Below are 20343 nucleotides of genomic sequence, written 5' to 3' on the forward strand. Positions count from 1 at the left end.
AGTTTGAGGTCAGCCACACAGATTAAGACCAATGATGTACCTGTGTTTCTTGGTAGTTTCTGGTTCCGTTTTACCATAGTCTTGCTCAGAGTCGTCAGTGGCGAATAGCGATTCTTTTCTCGGCGAATGTAGTAGCTAGTATTCCTGTATGACAGATATGTGTAGGCCTAGTCTCCGGCTAAGGTCCCTCTCGTTTCCATTACCTATGCATTGGTTTTTCATAAGCAGAATATACTAACAACAGATCTACTGATGTTTTAGTTGCTGTACATTTGATACAAGGCCTTTATGTTGTTTACGTGAAATGTTGACCCTATCATCTCAGTGTTGCAGTAGAAATCGAGACTCATCAGACCAGCCAACATTTTTCCAATCTATATCTTCTATCGTCCAATTTTGGTGAGCCTGTGCGAGTTGTAGCTTCAGTTTCCTGTTCTTCGCTGACAGGAGGGGCACCCGGTGTGGTCCTCTGCTGCTGTAGCCCATACCTTGGTTGTTACGAGCGGTTGTGTGAATAGCCTACTGTTGCCTTTCGGTCATCTCAATACAGTCTGGCCATTCTCTTCTGACCACTGGCATTAACAAGGCTTTTTCGCCCAGCGAGGTGCCTCTCACTGGATATTTTCTTTTTTTCTGAACATTCTGTGTAAACCCTAGAGTTGGTTGTGCGGATAAATCCCAGTAGATCCGCAGTTTCTGAAATACTCAAACCAGCCCGTCTGGCACCAACAACCATGCCACGTTCAAATTCACTTACATCACCGTTCTTCCCCATTCTGATGTTCGGTTTTAACTTCAGCAGGTCCACCATGTCTAAATGCACTGAGTTGCTACCATGCTGCGTTACATAAGTAGCAAGCTATGTTGGCTAAATAGTTCAGACACCCCCCCCCCCCCCCCCCTTCAACCAGGCCCCTCAACTCCCTCAGTTGTCACCATCCCCACCATGGACATAGAGGTCTATGATCCCCACCTCCTGGGTTAACTCCATCAACTAACCATCAAGTGCCTGGCTTCCTGTCTCTCTGGTGGGTGCTTTTACTAAACTTTCCAGCTTGACTTCTGAACCATTTTGTCCTTATCTTCTTTGCTGCCTACGGACTTCTGTGGTTTACCTTTGTTTTTATCTCAGGCTCTGTCTAATTCTTTCTAACTTTTTTCAGTTTTTTTTCTTCATTGGTCTTTTGTTCACTTGTCTTTGTCTTGTCGTTGGCAAAGGAGGGGTAGGCAGTTTTTTCATTGCTGGTGGTTGTCGGATCTACCATCGCATTTGCTCCTGAAGCCACTGACTGAAGATACTGAGCTTGATCGAGTTAGAGCATGTTGTGCATCATCATTTGCTTGATGGTGTGGCACCCTGTCCTCCGACCTAGCACAATATAAATTACACAATAAGCTGTGTGGGCCAGTGGGTTTCTGATGTATCGTTATTATGAATATGTGACCAGAAGTTTACGCTAGATTATGATACTTGAAGCTCTAAAAGGGTTATACTATAACAACATAACACATTATGAGGGCAGTCATTACTGTGTATAAGTAGCTATATAGTTATGCAAATCGTTATAAGGCATTACGAATAGTTCATAGCCTATTATGAATGTGTTTATAATGCTTTAAGCCACGTAGTGCTCTTTGACCCTCAAGTATTACCTACCCTAGCCTGGCTCTACCGCACCACATCCCTTCTCAGTTCTCATTAGATGAAGCTGATTAAAATGGTGAAAACATTCCCTCAAATGTAATCCTGAACTACGCTTGTTTTCTAATGCCACTAACCCATGGTAAGTCTTCAGACCCCAGTAAAGGTCGTAAGAAGCTCCTTGGGTCAAAGGCTACCACATGTATTTGTCCATACACAAAAAAGAAATTTAAAAAATGATTCAACTAAAGGGGGCACTCACGCTCCAATGTGCTCCTGAAGCAACATTGGCGCACGAGTGCCCCCTATTGTTCAATTAGTGTACTGATTTACCATTTAGAGCCAGGACTGCACTAACACCCAGGTTTTTTGAGCGCACACACAGGACAGACAGCTAGAGGAATGTGAGGAGGACTTCAATTCAATGAAAAGTGTAATGGATTATAACCAAGGACTGAACCTTTAGCACTAGATATATGATATAAATTACACATACAATCACGAGAAGACATACGTAGAACAGAGTTATCAAAAGTTATTTCGTCTATAAACTATCCTGTACTGTGCAGCTCAGGCAGAGGTCAAAAGGCCAAACTCTCAAAACTCCAGCCCAAGCTCCAGACCTAGTTCTCAAAAAAGTGGGGATTGGTGTTGACATGATAATATAATATAGATCATAATATAGTAAATAGAATATTTGAATCAGCGGACCTTCATTATAAAGCATAGCATAGAGATTGCTATAGCTGGAGTGTTTCTAACATCAAGTCTAAACCCATCAAACATGAATCTGACCTCCGACCTCAGTTTTGATCCTCTAAAAAGCGGGACTTCTTTTTGTAGTAAGAATCTCGACTTTAATTGTGTTCCATTTGAAAAAAAAACAAAATGATGTACAAAAAGTAACATTCAAATTTTACACGTATTCAAAAAAGTAATTAAAATAAAAGTAGCTTTGATACAACAGAATTGCTTTTAACTACTTAGATGACTGTAAATAGCGTCTCACTCAGAAAAAGAAATAGAGAGAGATGGGATATACATATAATTCATGAGACACAGGCATATGGTGGACATACAGAGAGAAAGTAACCATACAAAAAAAATATTTAATTACATGATTGTTTTGCCACTTGGGGGAAATCTTCAAGTTACTCTTAAGGTATGACAAGAGAATGCTTAAAAAAAATAAACGTAAAAACTCTTTATGCCACATTTGGGTTATCATTCCAGGTGAAGTGATAAACTTGAGAAGAACAAAAGCAGGTGCAGAAGCAGAACCACAAGACACATTCTGAGGCCTGGAAGGACAGAACCTTTTTTTTTTCCATCAGCGACAACCCACTTCACTCTCTTCTCCAGAGACTATATCCCTGAATCCCCTTCTATGATGACAGACATAAACACACACACACACACACACACACACACGTCACTGCTGTGTACCATAATGTTCATCACATTCATACACACAGATTCGGGCATGCACACTCATTCACCCACACACATACATACATACACGCACGCACGCACACAAGCTCTCAATCGCACACACGATCACACTCATTTCATCTTTACACAATTACAGAATGAAAAGCCAAAAAAAATAAAAATACATGCAACTCCAGCATTATATACTACAGACTACGGTACAAAATAAGGCATTTCGTTGAGTTTTGCGTATATATACGTGTGTATAAATGTCTGTGGGCCAGCTTATGTTTGTCTTTATGAGAGTACAAGGAATGGAACAACATTATATGTCACTGTGTTTGCACTGCTTGTAAAAAAGACTGCTATTGAACATAGACGGATAATAATTCTTTTTTTAAAATATATATTTATATATATTTATTATATATATATATAAAAATCGATAGTGAAAAGCCGGTGAGCTGTGAAAGGGTAGAGGGGGTCAGAGTCAAGGTCACTCCATGACCTCGCTGGCGGACACGGTGACGAGCTGGAGAGGAAGGTCAGCGCTGGACAGGAGATCGGGGGCGGTGCCCTGCTGCAGATTGGTCAAAATGAGCGTGGTCCCCGCCCCTGTGATGATGCTGTCCCCAGAGGCGTCGGCATCCGCTGAGCCCTCCCCCGTGCCTCCGCCCGATAGGCTCTTTTTGTTCTGGTGAGTTTTAATGTGTTTGGCCAGGTGGTCGCTCCGCATGAACCTCTTTGAGCATTCCGGACACACAAACTTCTTCTCCCCTGTTGCAAGCGCAGAGCACAAAAACACACTCAGAGATGAACATGAGAAACAACAAGCAGACATCCGTCACCTAAATTAAATATAATGCAATAACATGTTTGTGGAGTGTAAGAGTGTGTGTGTGTGTGTGTGTGTGTGTGTAGGATAACACGCATGTCTATACTACCATCAAAGTGGATATGGAGAAAACGTGAGGGCCCTAAACATGAGGGTGGCGCCTCAGTATTTACACGCCATCGACTCCCCTGTGTCTCTGAATACTTCAAGCTTGGAAATGAATGCAAGCGAAGGAGCATGTACAAGCTAGCAAGCTAGCTAGCCAACAGTCCACTTTGATTGTAGAGTTCCTGGGACACACAGACTCTCTAGACACTAGGGATGCAACGGTACACAGTATATTGCCGGTACTTCCCTCCCAGGGTTCAACACGCACATGCGAACCTCGGTATTATGGTAAATTGTACGCCTGTCAATTTCCTATAACTTTCAAAACTTGCTGACTAAACACGTTATACATTCAGATCCACAGAACATCTCGCTTAGAGTTTCCCTGGAGCCTATCAGCGCTCTGTATAGAAATAGGAGCTGGAGAAGAGAGGGGGAACTAAAAACAAAATGATCTCAACTCCAACTTGACATTGGCGAACACTAGCTAGACATAGAGAAGCAAATTTGGAGAGGCACCTCGTCTTTCAAATCCACAGTGTGAGAACATTTTGGATGCATCCTTCAATACGATGACGAGGATAAGGAGACTGTAAACAAAGTAGAGTCGGCCTGCACTGCTTTGACACTATTGGCCACTCGAGTGGAAACAGTTCTAACATGATATCTCATTTATGTCACCATCACCTGGCCCTACTCCAGATGCAGCACGGAGGGTCTACTGTTAGTGAAAACACAACAATCTCTCGCTATTGCCTTCCGACAACAATTTGCAACAAATAAAAAAACTGAAACAAAACCCAAAGAGGACTAGAAGGACACAGAGAGCGCAGACCTCCACCAAGGCCACATGCCAGCCACATCTCACAATGCTAGTGAAAGTGAAACTAAATTTGTGTGAGCCGCCCAGTGAGTCAGATCAAAAGTTGAAATGGTTATTCCTTGGCCCATGCTATACACCTTTCATGGAAATCGAATCAGTAGTTTTTGCGTAATCCTGAATACCCTGTCTAGCTCTCTCCACTGATAGTTGGACCTCCAGAGCAAGTGAAAGCTACCTCACTGGAGTAGAGACAGAAACCAGGCTCAGACAGTCATGCTGCCAGAAAGTTGTATTTGTCTAGAGGCAAAATAGTTTTATTATAAATAGTATTATTTTATTTAATTTAGTTTATATTTTTTTAAATTGTTATAATTATAATTAATGATATATTGTTTATTTTTTTCCTTAAATATAAACACACCTAAATGGTACCACTACCTGCCCCAAAAACGGTGATACATACCGAAACATGGGCCCACTGTACCATTGCATCCCTAATAGACACAGAATACCAGTCACTTCCTTAAGATACAGCCTACTAAATGAAGAAAGACAGAAAGGAAATAGAGTGAAAGATATAAAGAAAGGATGAGTTTTTTTCTTTTTTAGAGAAGAGGAAGAAGAAGACAGTATAGGTGAATGGGAGAAAACAATTGAGTGATCCAAGCAGAAAAAAAAAAAAAAAAAAAAAAAGACAAATTCCGCACACCGTGTCTTACGAAGCTCAGGAGGAGCACCGATGAGGTTTGATTAGACCGAAATGTTGGCAACAATACACCGCTACTTTGGATCCCTGACTATTTTCCTGCACCCATCGAAAGCGAGTCCCGCAGACGTCCTGATGCCTCATAGACCCCCGAGAAAACGTGACGTGTGTGAGAGAGAGGGAGAGGTGTGTACCCGTGTGTGTTCTCCGGTGTCTCTGCAGCTCGTCGCTGCGTGTGAACCTCTTGCCGCAGAACATCCAGTTGCAGACGAACGGCCGCTCCCCGGAGTGCCAGCGCAGGTGCGCCCGCAGGTGAGACGTCTTCCCGTACACCTTCCCACAGCCCGGAATGTGGCAGATGTGCTGCTTCTTCTTGCCCATGTTTGACCCTCTGACACACACACACACACACACACAGTTAACCATGACTGACAATTTAGCTCAAAGGAAAAGTTTAAATTGGCAGCTTCTGCTGAAGACTGCAGTCGTCTAAGATAACTTTCTGGGCTAATGTCAAAAGAGAAACATAGAACCCTTAGAGCAGCAAACTCAGAAACAGATTGGATGGAAGGGTGGAAAACCGTATTAGGGTGGTAATTCATTAATTAATACGTTACTGTGCATGTCACTAACTACGAGGCGGAAAAAAAAGTATGTTTAGTTGTATATAAATGTAAAGTTTGCCTATGAATATTCTTACGTCACTGCAACAGTAGGCAACCTTTGATGCCCCCCTCAAGAGTGGTTCTTCTTAAAACACTGATTTGTTATTGTCCCCATCAAAGGTGATATAAGACGTCCGCCCATGATATTACGGAAAGTATGATATGCCGGAAAGGGGCTTCAACCAATACCTTCTGTGAGTGTACGCATTCTGCCCACGAAATCAAAGGCTTCTTAAACTTTCGTAGACGTCAGCATCGGGTCAGAAGTCTACGAAAGTTCAAGCAGCTTTTGCTTTCGTGTCCAGAATGCTTTCTGAAACTTTTTCGCACTAATTCAACATTACACACAGTCACCATGAGCAGTATTTACAGTTCTTGTTGCAATCAGCAAGATTTAGATCAATGTGACCTTATAAAACAATTAAGAGACCAGTGAACCGGTGGTTTTGGGCTACGCAGGACGCGGGTGTTGTGTTTTTTTTTTATCCGTATTTAGCCTATACTCATACCTCATAAGACATTTGGGCGGTGATGAATATCCACACCTAAACGCAACGCAAACTTATAAGGCCCTGATCTGTTGTAGATAACGCAAACGTTTACGGCCCTGGTTTGTTGTATTTAATGGAAATAGATAAGGCCCTGGTCTGTTGTAGATAACGCAAACGTATACGGCCCTGGTCTTTAGTAGATAACGCAAACGTATACGGCCCTGGTCTGTTGTAGATAACGCAAAATGATTGATCTGATGTGCACACCTCTGGAATAGGAAGTGCCCCGATGTGCCGATCAGGAGACCCCTATCCTACCCTATCCGGTCATGGCTGAGCTGTGTGTGTGAGAGGGTCTCACCTTCCTCCTGCCTCCTTGCAGTTGGGGCAGGTGCAGGCTACCCTGCGTAGCCTCTTACCCTCCTGCCCCATGCCCTCAGAGTCCTCGTCCACCAACCGTACCCGCAAGTTGGACAGGTCGTTAGGGTTGAGGGTGGAGTCTCCGCTGAGCTGCCAGTCTTCAGAGTCAGGCTCCTCCTTTATATGAATGTCTGAGAGAGATGGGGGCGGGTGGACAGACAGACACAAAGGAGACACAGCAGGTAAGAAAGTGACAAACAAATTCGACTTCATCTGGAACACACAAACCACTTGGGTCTGTAACAGCTAGTAGAGTGGAACACACATACGCATGCGCCCACACACACACACACACACACACACACACACACACACACACTACAATGCTAAATTTATACTGGCACTGGAATGCAGGTCCTGTGGATATTTTTAAACAGAGCTACGGGTATGACAGAATATTAACAGTACCCGAAAAAAAAAAAAGATGCTATCAATGTGAGAGTGTGTTTGTGTGGACTTCCACAACATAATGTAATCCCCATATAAATGTGCACATGTTGCCAGCCTATACAATACATTAACAGATCCATGAAAAAGCTTCCTTGTCAATTTAAATGTCAAATACAAGCATGTTATGTGTCTACATTTTTGGGTCACTCACAGAGGAAGAGGAATATGTACTATATCAGCTACTTTGTGTATGTTTGTGTATGTATGTGTGTGTGTGTGTGTGTGTGTGTCTGTATGTATGTATGTATGTATGTATGTATGCATTCATTAGTTTCTTCATTAACATGACACACATAGTAGGTTGGTTGGCAGGTATTGATTTTTCAGTAGTATCAGGAGTATCAACTTGCACACTCAACTGCATGCACAGATTGCACACTCGTGTCCCATAAACCCATGTCACTATAACATGTATAGTCCAAAATTGCCAAAAAGTACTATGCCAATTTCAGAGCTTTCAATAATTTGTGTGTGTGCATGTATGGGAGAGTGTGTGCATGTATGTGAGAGTGTGTGTGTGCGTGTATGTGAGAGAGTGTGTGTGCGTGTATATGAGAGAGTGTGGGTATATGTGAGTGTGAGTGTGTGTGTGTGTGTGTGTGTGTGTGTGTGTATGTATGTGAGAGTGTGTGTGTGTGTGTGTGTATGTATGTGAGAGTGTGTGTGTGCGTGCATGTATGTGTGTTGATACCTGAGGGGCTGTGTGTGTCTTCTTGCTGGAAATGGGAGATGGAGTTGACAGTGACTGTCTGCAGGTTGGGTATCTGTCCGGTGTTGGCCCCCTGGCCCAGCGAGAGAGTCTGAACAGGAGCCAGCGTGATCTGGGAGGCCCCCCCAGTGCCATTCCCAGCAGGCATCTGCAGATTCTGCAGGTTCTGCACACCCTGCACTTGAAACGTCTGCCACTGGATCTGTCCCGTGGGGCTGACTGTCTGGGCCTGGATGAGGAAAGTCCCAGGGTTGATGAGCTGCACGCTCTGTAGGGTCGGAGGCGCTGTGGCAACACCGTCGGCCGTCTGGACCTGGATGAGCTGCGGATGCTGCTGCTGCTGCGTGGATGCTGTGGTAACCTGCAGCTGTTCCTGGCCCGTCACCCCAGTACTGCTGGAGATGGCGATGTGGTTCTGCTGGAGGTAGGCGTCGGCTGAGATGGTCGCTGACGGGTCCTGCTGACCAGCCGACACCGCAGTTGCCTGCGTGAGCACACCCGTGCCGTCTATTGTCTCGGGCAACGAGGACGACACAGAGGTTACCGAGGACGAGGAGGAGGAGGAAGTGTTTGGCACAAACATGTCCACGCCACTGCTGCTACCGTCGACACCAACGGTACCACTACCGTCGGCCAACGCCACCATCTCACCACCACCCCCAACCTTATCCAAACAGTCGCCGGCCGACACCGCCGCCTCGGCCCCCGGCGCCGTCATGATGATTTGGCCATCGGCGGTGACACTGGCCGAGATGGCCTGCGCCCCGGCCAGCCCCAGCGACTCCAGGTCCAGGCTGCTGATGGGCACAAATGTGATGTTCCCCGGCAACCCCATGGACATGTTGGCCAGCACCTGAGCGCCTGCCTGTCCGCCAAAGGTAGCTCCCGTCAGTGACACGCCCTGGATCTGCTGCGCAAGTCCGCCCTGACAGCCATCCGCCGACATGATCTGGAGGTCCTCCAGCGAATGGGCCGCGCCTGTGCCGTCTCCAACCACTGCCGTCGCCGTCGTGTAACTTAGCTGCCCGTCCGCCGGCTGGAGTTGAGGGATCACCTGATACTGAAGCCCATTGGTGCCGCTGCCATCACCGGTGCCTGCCGTCACGAAGATGGGCTGACTCTGCATGCCCTGGAGCACATACTGCCCGTTGGAGGTCACAATGCCAGCACCGCTGGGGATGTGCACCATACCGGGCTCCTCCTTAACAGAAGTGACAGGGGTCAGAACCTCCCAGCGGTCTGACGAGCCTGTGAGCTGGATGGATGTTAAGTCTGTTGTCTGGGGCAACACACACACACACACACACACACACAAAAATATTATACACAGAGAAGAGGTAATAACATTGAATTATGAGTTTAACTTATTAATTCAACTTCTAAGCTAATGAAATCTATAACCTTTCTGTACAGAAAACGACTTAGATGAAAAGGTCTGTTCACTGAATACACATATCCGTGGCACAGTTCACCTTTCAATTTCAAAGTGTTTCTATAATCATTTCAAACCGGTCATGGCATTCATTTATGCACCAATCTCTCGTTCAACAAAAGATTACATTTCACATGTAAATCTGCATAAATGTGTGGATTTATTAGAGGCAATCCGTAATCAAGCAAGTGAAGGCATTCCTACAAGCGCACAGGATGTTGTCAACAAATGTATTAATCAGTCCCGATGGTTTTGTATTATCGCAACATGAAATTATACTATCAAGACGAGAACATAAAAGGCTGTCTAACTCATCGCTTAAGTCAGTTATGCACGCAAAGCGCCTTCGTCTTCATCTTCAGCCCAAACAACAATAGCACATTAGACAGTACAGTGCATTGGCACAACAGTTTCAAGCTCCAGGGCCTCCCTCGTAGGGGTGGTGACACTCTACCAACGGGGTCCTCCCCTAACGAGGGGGTGACCCGGTCTGACCGCAGGTACCACGGGCAGAGGCAGTGGCGGTAGCGTCCTACCCACTATGGGCGGGTTTAAATTGAAGAAAGTGGGTGGCCGTTAGTCCGGAGGCTCACAGGAAGTATTCGACTTTTCCCCCCCTACATCATATTTTAAAACGTGTGAACTTCACTAAAACACCACGCATTTGTGGGACATCCGACCGGAGAGTAAGAGAAGAGAAACGGAACGCGAAATACCTGCTCCTGCCCGCTGCTGGCGTTCTGCAGAAAGTCGCTTTGACTGCTGTCCACGTCCAAGGCAGCCATTTCCTCCTCTTTAACTGGCTGTTCGGGGGCTAAAGACAAACAGGGAGAGGGAAACTGAACAGAACAAACAATTTATCCGCTGATTGTATGCAGTAAGATGGCGAGTAGAGGGAAAGTGAATAGTAATTTGTTGAAACTGTATTTGTACTCATGCATTTAGCAATTAGAAAGGATTGCTCAACGGTTTCAATAATTTACTTTGTTAAAGTGTTGCTAGCAATCTAGCTAACTGGCTAACCAACTGCTAGTTGAGCTGCTGAAAAAGATTAAAGACTTAGCTTGCTTGCTAATGGTAGTGCAAACTCACCGGTGATGGTACGCTTCGATCGGGTTAAATGTTACGTACCAGTCATAGCGTGAAAGGTACAAATCGGAAGAATAAATGGTCATTTAAACTCCAAACATGATTGCTTTAATCAAAGGCGGGCTCCGAAGGGGTATTCGAGTTGATTTTTTCTATTTTGATTGACGGTGCGGGAAACACAAAAGGTGGGGCTTCCAAGCTTGACCGTGAAATTTGCGTCACGTACAGGAAGTTCCGCCTTTCTTCTTTGCGACAATTGGATACCTTTTTCGATTGTAGAAGTCCCCATTAGTGTGAAGACGTGTCAATCACCTTTATAGCACAGACGTTTCCTGTTTGTTGTTCACCCGAGAAGATACAAAATAGCTGGGAAACTACACTGGAATTGTTCTCATATGCCAGGAAGTTACATCCATCTGCCAGCGAGCCATAGCCATTAGCACTGCGGCCATTATAACTCTGCTTCAGTGTTGCAATTCCACTTTCACGGCTTCGGCGCCTGTTGGTGGTATTGTGCAACTTAAATAGTGAACTGACTTTTGAGAAATGCTTATTACCTCGAACAAAAAGTTAGAAGTTAAAAGTACCAATTCTGTGACGAGAAAATGTTTCAAAGTGGAGCTTGGCCAAATGGCTGTCATAAAAGCCTATTTGGTTTGTGGCCAATAAACGACGAGGCTACCCCCCTTCTTTTGCTTTTGGAAAGACAATTCGCATTCTTCTGTTTGCAAAGTTCGAACGTGGCACTTCACTTAAGACCATTACCCCTTCTGTTAGGCTACTTGGTGACCCGAAAACACCCGATGGGTTGGTAGTATGTTTGTTACACCAGGTTTTTATTGCTCTTAGCTTGACTGTTCTCTCCCTTGTACGTCGCTTTGGACAAAAGCGTCTGCTAAATTACTAAATGTAAATGTGTTGATTGCGTAAAGGTTTCTGGTATTAGTTCCCCAATCGTTGCTTTGCTTGAAAAATGCACTACCCGTGAGGAAAGTTTTTCAAAGTACAATATTGCTCGAGACACGTAAAAAGTCAGGTTGACAGTTACTACGGAATATTACCTTTAACAATTAAAAATGTATGTATGTAGTCTACCCCATCTGTTGTGCTTTTGTGGCTACTTCACAGTTCATTAAATACAAACGGGCAGGCAATAACACATTCTGAATCTGTCTAACTGACTTTGTTGTCAGTTATTTTGTTCCTTTTTTGCACCATCAAAAGCAAGTAAACCAACTATCATAAAAATGAACAACAGTTGCGGAGGCCTACTGTACTTAGCCTACTTATTCGTAAAGATAGAATACACAGAAAATAAACACCATGTATCGAAAACACATAATTAAGGATCTAGAATTAAAACATTTTGAGCATAATGTGGAAGAAAAGATTATTAATGTTGGAGTGGGGAATAAGAGAACGTGTCAGTTCACACTAGTATATCACATCAGACGAGACTGCTTGTATTACTTAGGGCTTCTAGTATAGTCAGTAGAGTAGGAATATTGTTTACACATTGGTAAATTGCAGCTCCTGGGGGATATTACAGGAATTCAGATTTAAGGGCCAATTGCAGTGGCGAAGCCCTGAAGAGATTAAAGAATGATGGAAAACGGTCCTCCACCCGGCGGTTATTAAACTTGGAAAGAAGTTTTAAAACTTTTGAGGTTAAAGAATAAATGAAATGTGTGGTATGGGCAGCATGTTGCTAGCAGATAATTGGTCATGTCATTTCAGCGTCTGAATTTGTATCTGGAAACAACACTGTCCTATGGAAAGTGGCTAATTTGATCAATTGAGTGAAATTGCTTCTTCATTAATATCATGGCCAGCAAAGCAAATAAAAAGTAAACGGCAAGGGACCAAGTGGTATGATCAGGTACAGGTCTCACCCTCTAGCTACCTACCAATTGCTCCATCTTATTAAATGTTGCCCTTTATTACAAATGTATATTCACAGAATCTACACTTCAGTCAAAAGTAAAATGAGCAAGCCATATCACAAACTACCACAATCCTCGTCCTTTGGTTTTCACATTTGTACTGTACCCCGGTTTAAATTCAATTAGGACCACTTGTGCTTTAAGTAATGTAGATTTGCAGAAAGGAGTCAAAGAGAGACGCAGCCCGATACAGAAATAGTCATTTATTATCCAGGACTCCACCGGATGCACATCCGGGGACCTGAAACCCCTCTGACAGCTTTAGAAAGGACTACCAACTCAAACATGCTGCTCTTCACATTATGAAGCAGACGTTCTGAACAACCAATAGAACATATAGATACATATACAAAAAATGACTCATCTGTAGGGGCTGATGTCAGGAAAAATGTGACTGGTAGATAGAATATGCACTTACGTTTAAAAAACAGCATACTAGTATACAGTTTGATTAACATAATCATTAGGTCTCTAGTCCCTCCTTAAACGAGACCAAGAACCGTTTTGTATGAAGTTCATTGAATGGACCATTGGGACAACTGTGACTTTCATGAAAACAGCATATAGGAATACTTAAGATGATCGCTGACATTGTTCAAGTAAAAAAAAAAAAAAAAAAGCTTTTTTTTTTTTTCTCTCTCTCAGTTCCACAAACAAAGTCACTATATAAAAAAAAAAACACAGAAGAACTTTAAACCAATAATTCATTTGGTTCATGCACTCGTCCATCACTCTCCTTCTGCTTCCTTAGCCTTCTTCTTCTTTTTTTCTTTTTCGGTGTCTGCTTGTTGGTGAAACAGAAAACAAAATGAGACATCTTGCGCATGGCTACCCACAGACAAAGATAAGTAGTGCAGACACAAGGGGTGGGGTAGGGGGGAGGCTTTAAATCAATCAACCAAACATACACACCGAATTAAAGAAAAAGCAAAACCGGTAAAAGCCACTTACTTCTTCTGACGGACTGGCAGCTTCCTCCTCCTCTGGCTCTGCTGGCGTTTCAACTACTGCCTCGGCCTCTGCCTTGTGCTTCTTCTTTTTCTTCTTCTTTGGCTCTCCAGTCTCCGCCTCCGCTTCCGCTGGGGCCTCTGCTTTATTTACAAACAAAAGAAATATATATTAAAAGGAGCGCTACCAAAATTAAATTTCAAATCTGTATTCCAATCAGTTTAGCCAAATTGCCAAAAAACAAACAAAAAAAAAAAGCAGGCATACTTGATGCCAGTCTTGCAAAGCTTGGTGTGGCAAGCACCGTAACATATTTAGGACTCTTTATTTAACCAGTAAGTGTAAATCAAACCCATGATTTCTGTTGTTTACACCCAGCTCAAGCAGATTAGCTGTCCTAAGACTCAACTCTCAATTAGTTGCATGAAAGCACAAACACACTTGAATTTTGGCAGTTTTGTACATTCCAATTTCTACCTACAAGATATTGGCTGCCTTTCCTGAAAGTGTCACTGTGCAACAGCCATTACTAAATGACAGACACAATCATTCACCACCCTGTCTCTTGTGTTTCTATGGTTGTTGCATTATGACTGAATGGTAACACCAGAGTGGGCGAAGGTTTTTTGCCCAGCCTTACCTTCAGCGGCGGCGGCGGCGGCCTTTTCCTTCTTTATCTTTTTGGGTTTGGACTGCACAGGTTGCTCCTCCTCTTCCTCTGCCGGTTCCACTTCCTCGATCTTCCTCTTCTTGGAGGTGGTGGGCAGCGTGGAGTCACCCGACGGGTCATACACTTTCACGTCACTGTAAGGGGAAACCGACACGTTAGGGTGAGACTGAACCAGGTCAACTGAACACCAAACCAAAACCTACTCAACAAATGCAAACAAACCGACGTCAAAATCCCTCCGACAAATTAATTGGTTTTCTTCGCTCATCAACTCAAAGGGATCTGGTGGGCACTCACCTCTTGTGTTGGTATTTGTCTGCCTTGGCCAGAGCTTTGCCTGTTCCACTGATGCGCCGGATCTAAAAACAGAAAGACAAAGTATTAAACATCCAGCAGAAATGTCAAAGAGCTTATAATGAACCAGATCTGACAGCAGTAATTTCCTGCTGTGTTTTGACATACACTATGACTTGGGCTTTCAGGAACCTGCAGATTAAATCAAGTGGCTTAGGGCGCTGTACTTACACCCCTCTCCTCTAGTTGGCGCACTCGAGCTTCCAGCTTGGCACGGTTCTCAATACCCATCTCTGAGTTTGTGTCTTCGCCCAGGGCATCGTAGCGGATCGCCAACGCCGTTTTAGCGGCCAGTGACCTGGAGATCTAAGTGACCAACACACAAAAGGAGGTTAATTTCCTCAAAGCTGAGAACAAGTGAAAAGGGCCCCTTTAAACTTGTCTAATGAAAACCTGTAGCCTAGATGAGAGTGACTAATTAACCCATATGGTAGGTTTTAGGTACACGGACATTATGCCGTCGTCATCACCACCTATGCAAGCAGGAGCACTAACATTACTGTTATTCCTCATTATGCACTCACTATTACTTATCAGTTACTGTTCAAAGTTGTAGATGATGGATCATAGCTATCTATGCAAGTTGCATTACGTTAAGTGCCATCAGTTACTGTAGTGCAATAATAATAGTTTTTGATCAAGACTGGATGATTACCTTGCCCTTCATTTTGGCACTCGTCTGGCCCACAAGGGAGGCGTGGTAAATGAGACCATATTTGGGTGTGTCTCTGCGGGTCTTAAGAGCTCTGAACAGGGCTTTCTCCGCCCCCAAGATCTGCACGGTGGACGCAGGGTGTTTGGCCAAGTTCAGAAGGGAACCTGTTAGAAGCAGGAGGAAGAGAGTCCACACAGGTGTCAGGTCAACTGTAGGACCAATGCTAATCTCCACACAGCATGATTACATTTGTAATGGCTGAACACCTGCTGGCAAAAGCTCAGATGAGATAGTGACGAAAAAAACCCACATTATGTTTTCAGGACAGACATTGTGTCATCCTCGTCATCGCTAGCCATGGTATTCCTCAACACATGTTCTGTGACTGACAAATCATTCAGCCAATGAGAGCTCACCTGCATGGGAAATGAGGCGGGCTCCGACCAACTCTCCCACCATGATTGTGAGGTTGGGGGCAATGGCCATCATGCGGTTCTTTAGGTAGTCATACAGTTGTGTGCGGTACTCCGAGATCTCGATCACCTGAGGCAAACACAAGACAAAGTTGACCAACACCATCCACAACATGACAAGTGCAGAATAGAAGCTGAACGACGATTACATTTGTACAATAGCAGAGGCAAGTAAAATAAAGAGAGTCAGTATGGAAATGGTGTTTCTCCTGTTCACTGATATAATAAGGAATCCACAGTGACAATGGAGCACAGGGGCGACTGTAACAGCTCAGATGAGATAGTGACAGAAAAACCCTCAGCTTTAGCTTCAGGAGGAAGACAACAGTCATCATCATCACAGCTGACACATAACATCTTAAAACCTAATGGACACACATCTGTAACACACACACACACACACCTGGTCACACAGATGCATGACGTTCCTGATGTCCTCCTCAGACACTTCTGTTCCCATGGAGATCTCAGCAGCCAGCTTGACCTCTGCCTCCACCTCCTCTGGTAGGAAGTCGGAGAGATCTGTGGTTGCCACGTTGGTGCGGTCACCTGGGGAGCAATAACAAAAAAAAGTATCGTCAGTTGAATGTTGCGCCAAGCATTTAGTTTACATTTAGTCATTTAGCAGACGCTTTTATCCAAAGCGACTTACATATGTGCGACTTACAATGTATACACATTTTACATTTACACTGATGGCACACTGCACATCAGGAGCAATTAGGGGTTCAGTGTCTTGCTCAAGGACGCTTCGACAGGGAATCGAACCATCAACCTTCTGATTACTAAACGACTTCTCTACCACTGTCGCCCCAAGCAAGAACAACAACATGATCAGAAGCTGAATTTCCAACATAACCACATCTTGAAGTGAAATACAGGACATAGAATTGACCCCATCTCTAATCTATCCTCAGACTCTTAAGAAATGACAGTGGCAGAAGAGTGGAGGTTCCTCACCAATCTTTCGGACGCTCTTGCAGTAGGCCAAATTGTCTGTGATGATTTTGCCGACCTCTGGGAAGTGCCATCCGTACCATTCTCTGCAGCGCATGATGTAGTTATTTAGTTCTTTATCCAGGTCATCCAGCAGAGCTAAAAGGAGCAGGAACAAAAGATAAGAAACCACATAAGATACCTTACACCATGTAGGGCCAAGCCCCAAATACAACAAAAGATATGAGAACACATGGATGCTTTAAACCATGTATTGTGAACACCTGATGGCAAAAGCTCAGATGAGATAGTGACGAAAAAAACCCACATTATTTCTTCAGGACAGACATTGTGTCATCCTCGTCATCGCTAGCCATGGTATCCCTCAACACATGTATAACCACGCCGGAGCACAGCACTTAAACTGTGCAGAATACATAACCGGCACTGAACTATTTTAGTTAACTGTGAAATTCCTTTAAAAGGGCACTTACAAATGGCCTGAACGATCATGGTGTCCACTTTATCAGGACTGAACTTCAGCTTGTAGCGGGACAGACTGAAGACAAAGGAAAAACGGTAAAAGGTGAGTGTCGCAGCTCATCAGCATATGTACAATAACACCAGGGCTACTGTAGTGACGAATGCTGAAGTCTACATATGATTCAGACAGCAAAATGTAATTATTGACGGCAGCAAAGTAACTCATTCAGCACGTTTGCATGTAGTCTAAAAGCATTGTCTGTCGGTGATCTTCTCAAACACAATGTCAGTCTTGTGCCAAATTGATATTGTGTGTGTGCGCCTCACCTGTGAGCGAGACCGAGGGACATGGCGCTGATCTCCCTGGGGGGCAGGCCAGTGATGAGTACCTCCATCTGGTTGCGGATGCCCCTCATGAGCTCGTGCACGGCCGGGCTGTGCACACAGTTCAGGTTCAGCTTCTCCTGCAGAGGGCGACAGAGAGTCAGGAGGGAAGCCACACAGAAAGAAGGGCTCGAAAACTCAAGAGAAATTATCTGACAATGAAGTGCTAGTAAAACAAGGGGATAATGCTAGCACGTCATCAACCTCAACATGACGGATGAATAGCTGTCAAACATGAAAGGCTAGCAGATGTTAATGCCTTGATGTGACACGTTCATCAATGTAAACAAGTGTGATTGTTACATGTTGCTCACCTTGATGACTCCACCCAGTTTAATATCGGTGATGGCTAGCTGCTCATGGGCCTCTTTGGCCACAACCTTCTTAAGCACCTTCTTCAGGCTCTTCCCAATCTTCCCCTCGACCAGGGCAGTGGCCGCTACGCAGACAGAGAGCAAGCCAGGTTTGCACACCATAACAATAAATGTGTTCATGGAAGTCAGAGACTGCCAACATCAGGATGTCCCAGTTATCTGGACGACTGCGTTGTGTAAAACCAGAGGTAACGAAGTTCAACTATGATAATTTGATCCAGTTTGCAGCATATCCAGGTTTTATATAGCACAGTGAAGTGCCAGGGAAAATCTTGCTTTATGAAATGATTTATAATTTGTGTTGAACAACTACTAAACAATGAAAGACTGTTTTTTTAGGCTGTGATTGTCTCGGTGGTAGTGACGAATTAACTCCGATGTCACATCAGAATTGATTCAGACTCTTGAGATACAACGAACACAACACAGTTGGACATAAAATAACAAAGGCATGCATTTACAAATCATTTAATACATATTTATCAGAATTATTGCACTACCTGCTACTCCCATTTGTCTGTAGTTTAGTTTATTATATTTTACTATATGTGTATTATATGTTATATGTATATGTTAGTATTATATGTATAGGTTGGTACATGTTTTAGCATATTGCATTGTATATTTATCTTGTATATTTAGTAAGGTTATTATATGTTATTACATGTAAATTATGTTCAGAGTACTTGTACAGAGTGTATGTCATGTTATGTTTTGCTATGGTAGGTTGTTGTGTGGTGCCTTGTCATAAGAATTTCAGTGCCCAGTCAGAGCCCTGTGTAATTCTGTGCATCTGACAATAAAAGACTTGTAACTTGTAATTGCTGTTTCCATGTTGTGGTCTGGCATTTACAGAAGCAAGGGCCTGTCCACTATTGTGGAAAAGATGCCGGTGTGAAATGGAATCATTTGAAAGTGACAATCATTCAATACCTGCCAAGGCTTCAGTTGTGTCCTGGAACTTCTCAAAGTGTTTCAGTTTAACCCTTTAGACATAAAAGTATCCACAGTTAGAGACAATTGTTCATATGGCACATTATACTGCTTAACACCTATATTTAAAAGTTCCTTCCATTGCTATAGCATGCTAGATACACTACTAAAAAAACTGACTGAAGTCAGCCTTGTTTGTTTTGTACTAATTGTGATGCTCAGTGGTGTCCTGTACTCACATTTTGTTCGCCTTTTCCGGAGTTTCAAACTCCTGCCACAGACTGTCAACCTGCTGGAGTTTTTGCTCGTCCAGTACCTGATTCACACAGATGTATCAACATAAAAATAGTTAACTCCACGCACAAGCAGTTTTCACAGGGCTGAAGGACTGATTATTGCCTATGTAGCCTAGGGTGAACACATGGTAGCATATAGTCCTCCCTTGATCTCTTTTACACATTTATTAACAACCGAGTTGATTTCTAGATCAATATAGGTAGGTGTCATGCGTCATCTTATCCATACACAAGGAAATCATATCGCTAAAAAAAAAAGTTACCAAATATAATGTGTCGTCGCATGTTCAAGCTGGCTAACATCAGCTATTGCGGAAAATGCAACGTGGTTCCAGCATGTCTGGCCTAGCGTTACTGCTAACCACGTTTACTGAGCTGAGAAAGGAACGACTAGACGTATGGTACATGCCGTTTGCACGCATTTAAAACATCCCCTATATTAAACTCCATATACACATATCCATTATTATTATCAGGACAACGTAAAGTCAATTGTTCAAACTGTACAAAACAAGAAGAGCTGTGGAAGCTAGTGAGCTAGCTGGCTAGCTATCGGTCATGAATTTGGATAGACTGACTTTTTTGCACTGTTTTTCCAAGGCATGTTTCTAGGATGCAGATAAAAACGTAATACTTACTTTGAATATGGCATAGCCAGCCGCAGTTTCAAACAAAACAAGCATTTTAATTATGTTTGTCTTTCTCCGATTATGAACTTCTTTGCTCTCCTGAGAGAACCCGTGTCCCTTCTAGACTTCCACGCGGTTCCTAATGTGGATTGCGCTTGCGCATATCCAATCCGACCCCATTCTGCGATAAGCATGCGCCGAAAAGTCGCGAGAGTAGAGCGATACGTGAATGCTCAATATTATATCGTAAAACAGCATATATCCATAATATTTAATTCTATATATGTATTTTACCGTGTCAATACAAATAAAAATTCTGTCTGGCATATTCAATGTAATGCTAAAAACAGTTTTGCAATTTCACAGTTTTTTCGCCGCATTATAAAAAAATACAGCACAGATGTACTCAAGTCGAATTATGTAAATATTGTACCACACAAGTCATATATTCATATTAGAAAATA

The 20343-nt window shown here is 43.5% G+C and overlaps 2 protein-coding genes and 1 non-coding gene across 7 annotated transcripts; all 3 read right to left on the reverse strand.

Annotated features, from left to right (window-relative positions):
- Positions 1-2473: 2473 nt before the first annotated feature.
- sp3b (Sp3b transcription factor) lies at positions 2474-11023 on the reverse strand. Of its 4 annotated transcripts, none has more exons than XM_012829283.3 (6): positions 10844-11023; positions 10429-10526; positions 8263-9559; positions 7063-7252; positions 5740-5936; positions 2474-3850 (listed from the first exon to the last, which is right to left on the reverse strand). In XM_012829283.3, exons 1-6 carry the CDS (start codon positions 10848-10850, stop codon positions 3570-3572), a joined length of 2070 nt encoding a protein of 689 aa, XP_012684737.1. In that variant the 5' UTR covers positions 10851-11023; the 3' UTR covers positions 2474-3569. The 4 variants fall into 4 exon arrangements, with proteins under 4 accessions (XP_012684737.1, XP_031414273.1, XP_012684738.1 ...); XM_031558413.2 differs by having other exon boundaries at positions 10429-10551; XM_012829284.3 differs by having other exon boundaries at positions 10805-11023.
- A 1909-nt stretch (positions 11024-12932) lies between these two features.
- nop58 (NOP58 ribonucleoprotein homolog (yeast)) lies at positions 12933-20041 on the reverse strand. 2 transcript variants are annotated; one of them, XM_031558414.2, is made up of 15 exons: positions 19889-20041; positions 19194-19270; positions 18955-19007; positions 17962-18086; positions 17591-17727; positions 17275-17339; positions 16805-16939; positions 16248-16393; positions 15788-15914; positions 15372-15535; positions 14888-15022; positions 14660-14721; positions 14333-14496; positions 13696-13835; positions 12933-13525 (listed from the first exon to the last, which is right to left on the reverse strand). In XM_031558414.2, the coding sequence occupies exons 1-15, from the start codon at positions 19931-19933 to the stop codon at positions 13436-13438; spliced, it is 1665 nt and encodes a 554-aa protein (XP_031414274.1). In that variant the 5' UTR covers positions 19934-20041; the 3' UTR covers positions 12933-13435. The 2 variants fall into 2 exon arrangements, with proteins under 2 accessions (XP_031414274.1, XP_012684726.2); XM_012829272.3 differs by having other exon boundaries at positions 12933-13528.
- Positions 16109-16193, reverse strand: LOC116218287. Its single transcript, XR_004162791.1, has one exon. It is a non-coding gene; the product is annotated as a small nucleolar RNA SNORD11B (small nucleolar RNA).
- Positions 20042-20343: the final 302 nt, after the last annotated feature.

The sequence above is a fragment of the Clupea harengus genome, chromosome 21, assembly GCF_900700415.2.
Source record: "Clupea harengus chromosome 21, Ch_v2.0.2, whole genome shotgun sequence".
NCBI classification, from domain to species: domain Eukaryota; kingdom Metazoa; phylum Chordata; class Actinopteri; order Clupeiformes; family Clupeidae; genus Clupea; species Clupea harengus.

Excerpts from the sequence above, each read along its gene's own strand:
- sp3b (XM_012829283.3), bottom strand. Across the intron at positions 9,560-10,428 it reads CCAGCAGCGGGCAGGAGCAG|ACAACAGACTTAACATCCAT; the intron begins GTATTTCGCGTT and ends GTGTTGCCCCAG. Across the intron at positions 3,851-5,739 it reads ACACCGGAGAACACACACGG|GGGAGAAGAAGTTTGTGTGT; the intron begins GTACACACCTCT and ends CGCTTGCAACAG.
- nop58 (XM_012829272.3), bottom strand. The coding sequence starts at position 19,933 with ATGCTTGTTTTGTTTGAAACTGCGGCTGGCTATGCCATATTCAAA. Across the intron at positions 15,915-16,247 it reads TCATGCATCTGTGTGACCAG|GTGATCGAGATCTCGGAGTA; the intron begins GTGTGTGTGTGT and ends TGTTTGCCTCAG. Across the intron at positions 14,497-14,659 it reads GACAAATACCAACACAAGAG|TGACGTGAAAGTGTATGACC; the intron begins GTGAGTGCCCAC and ends TTCCCCTTACAG.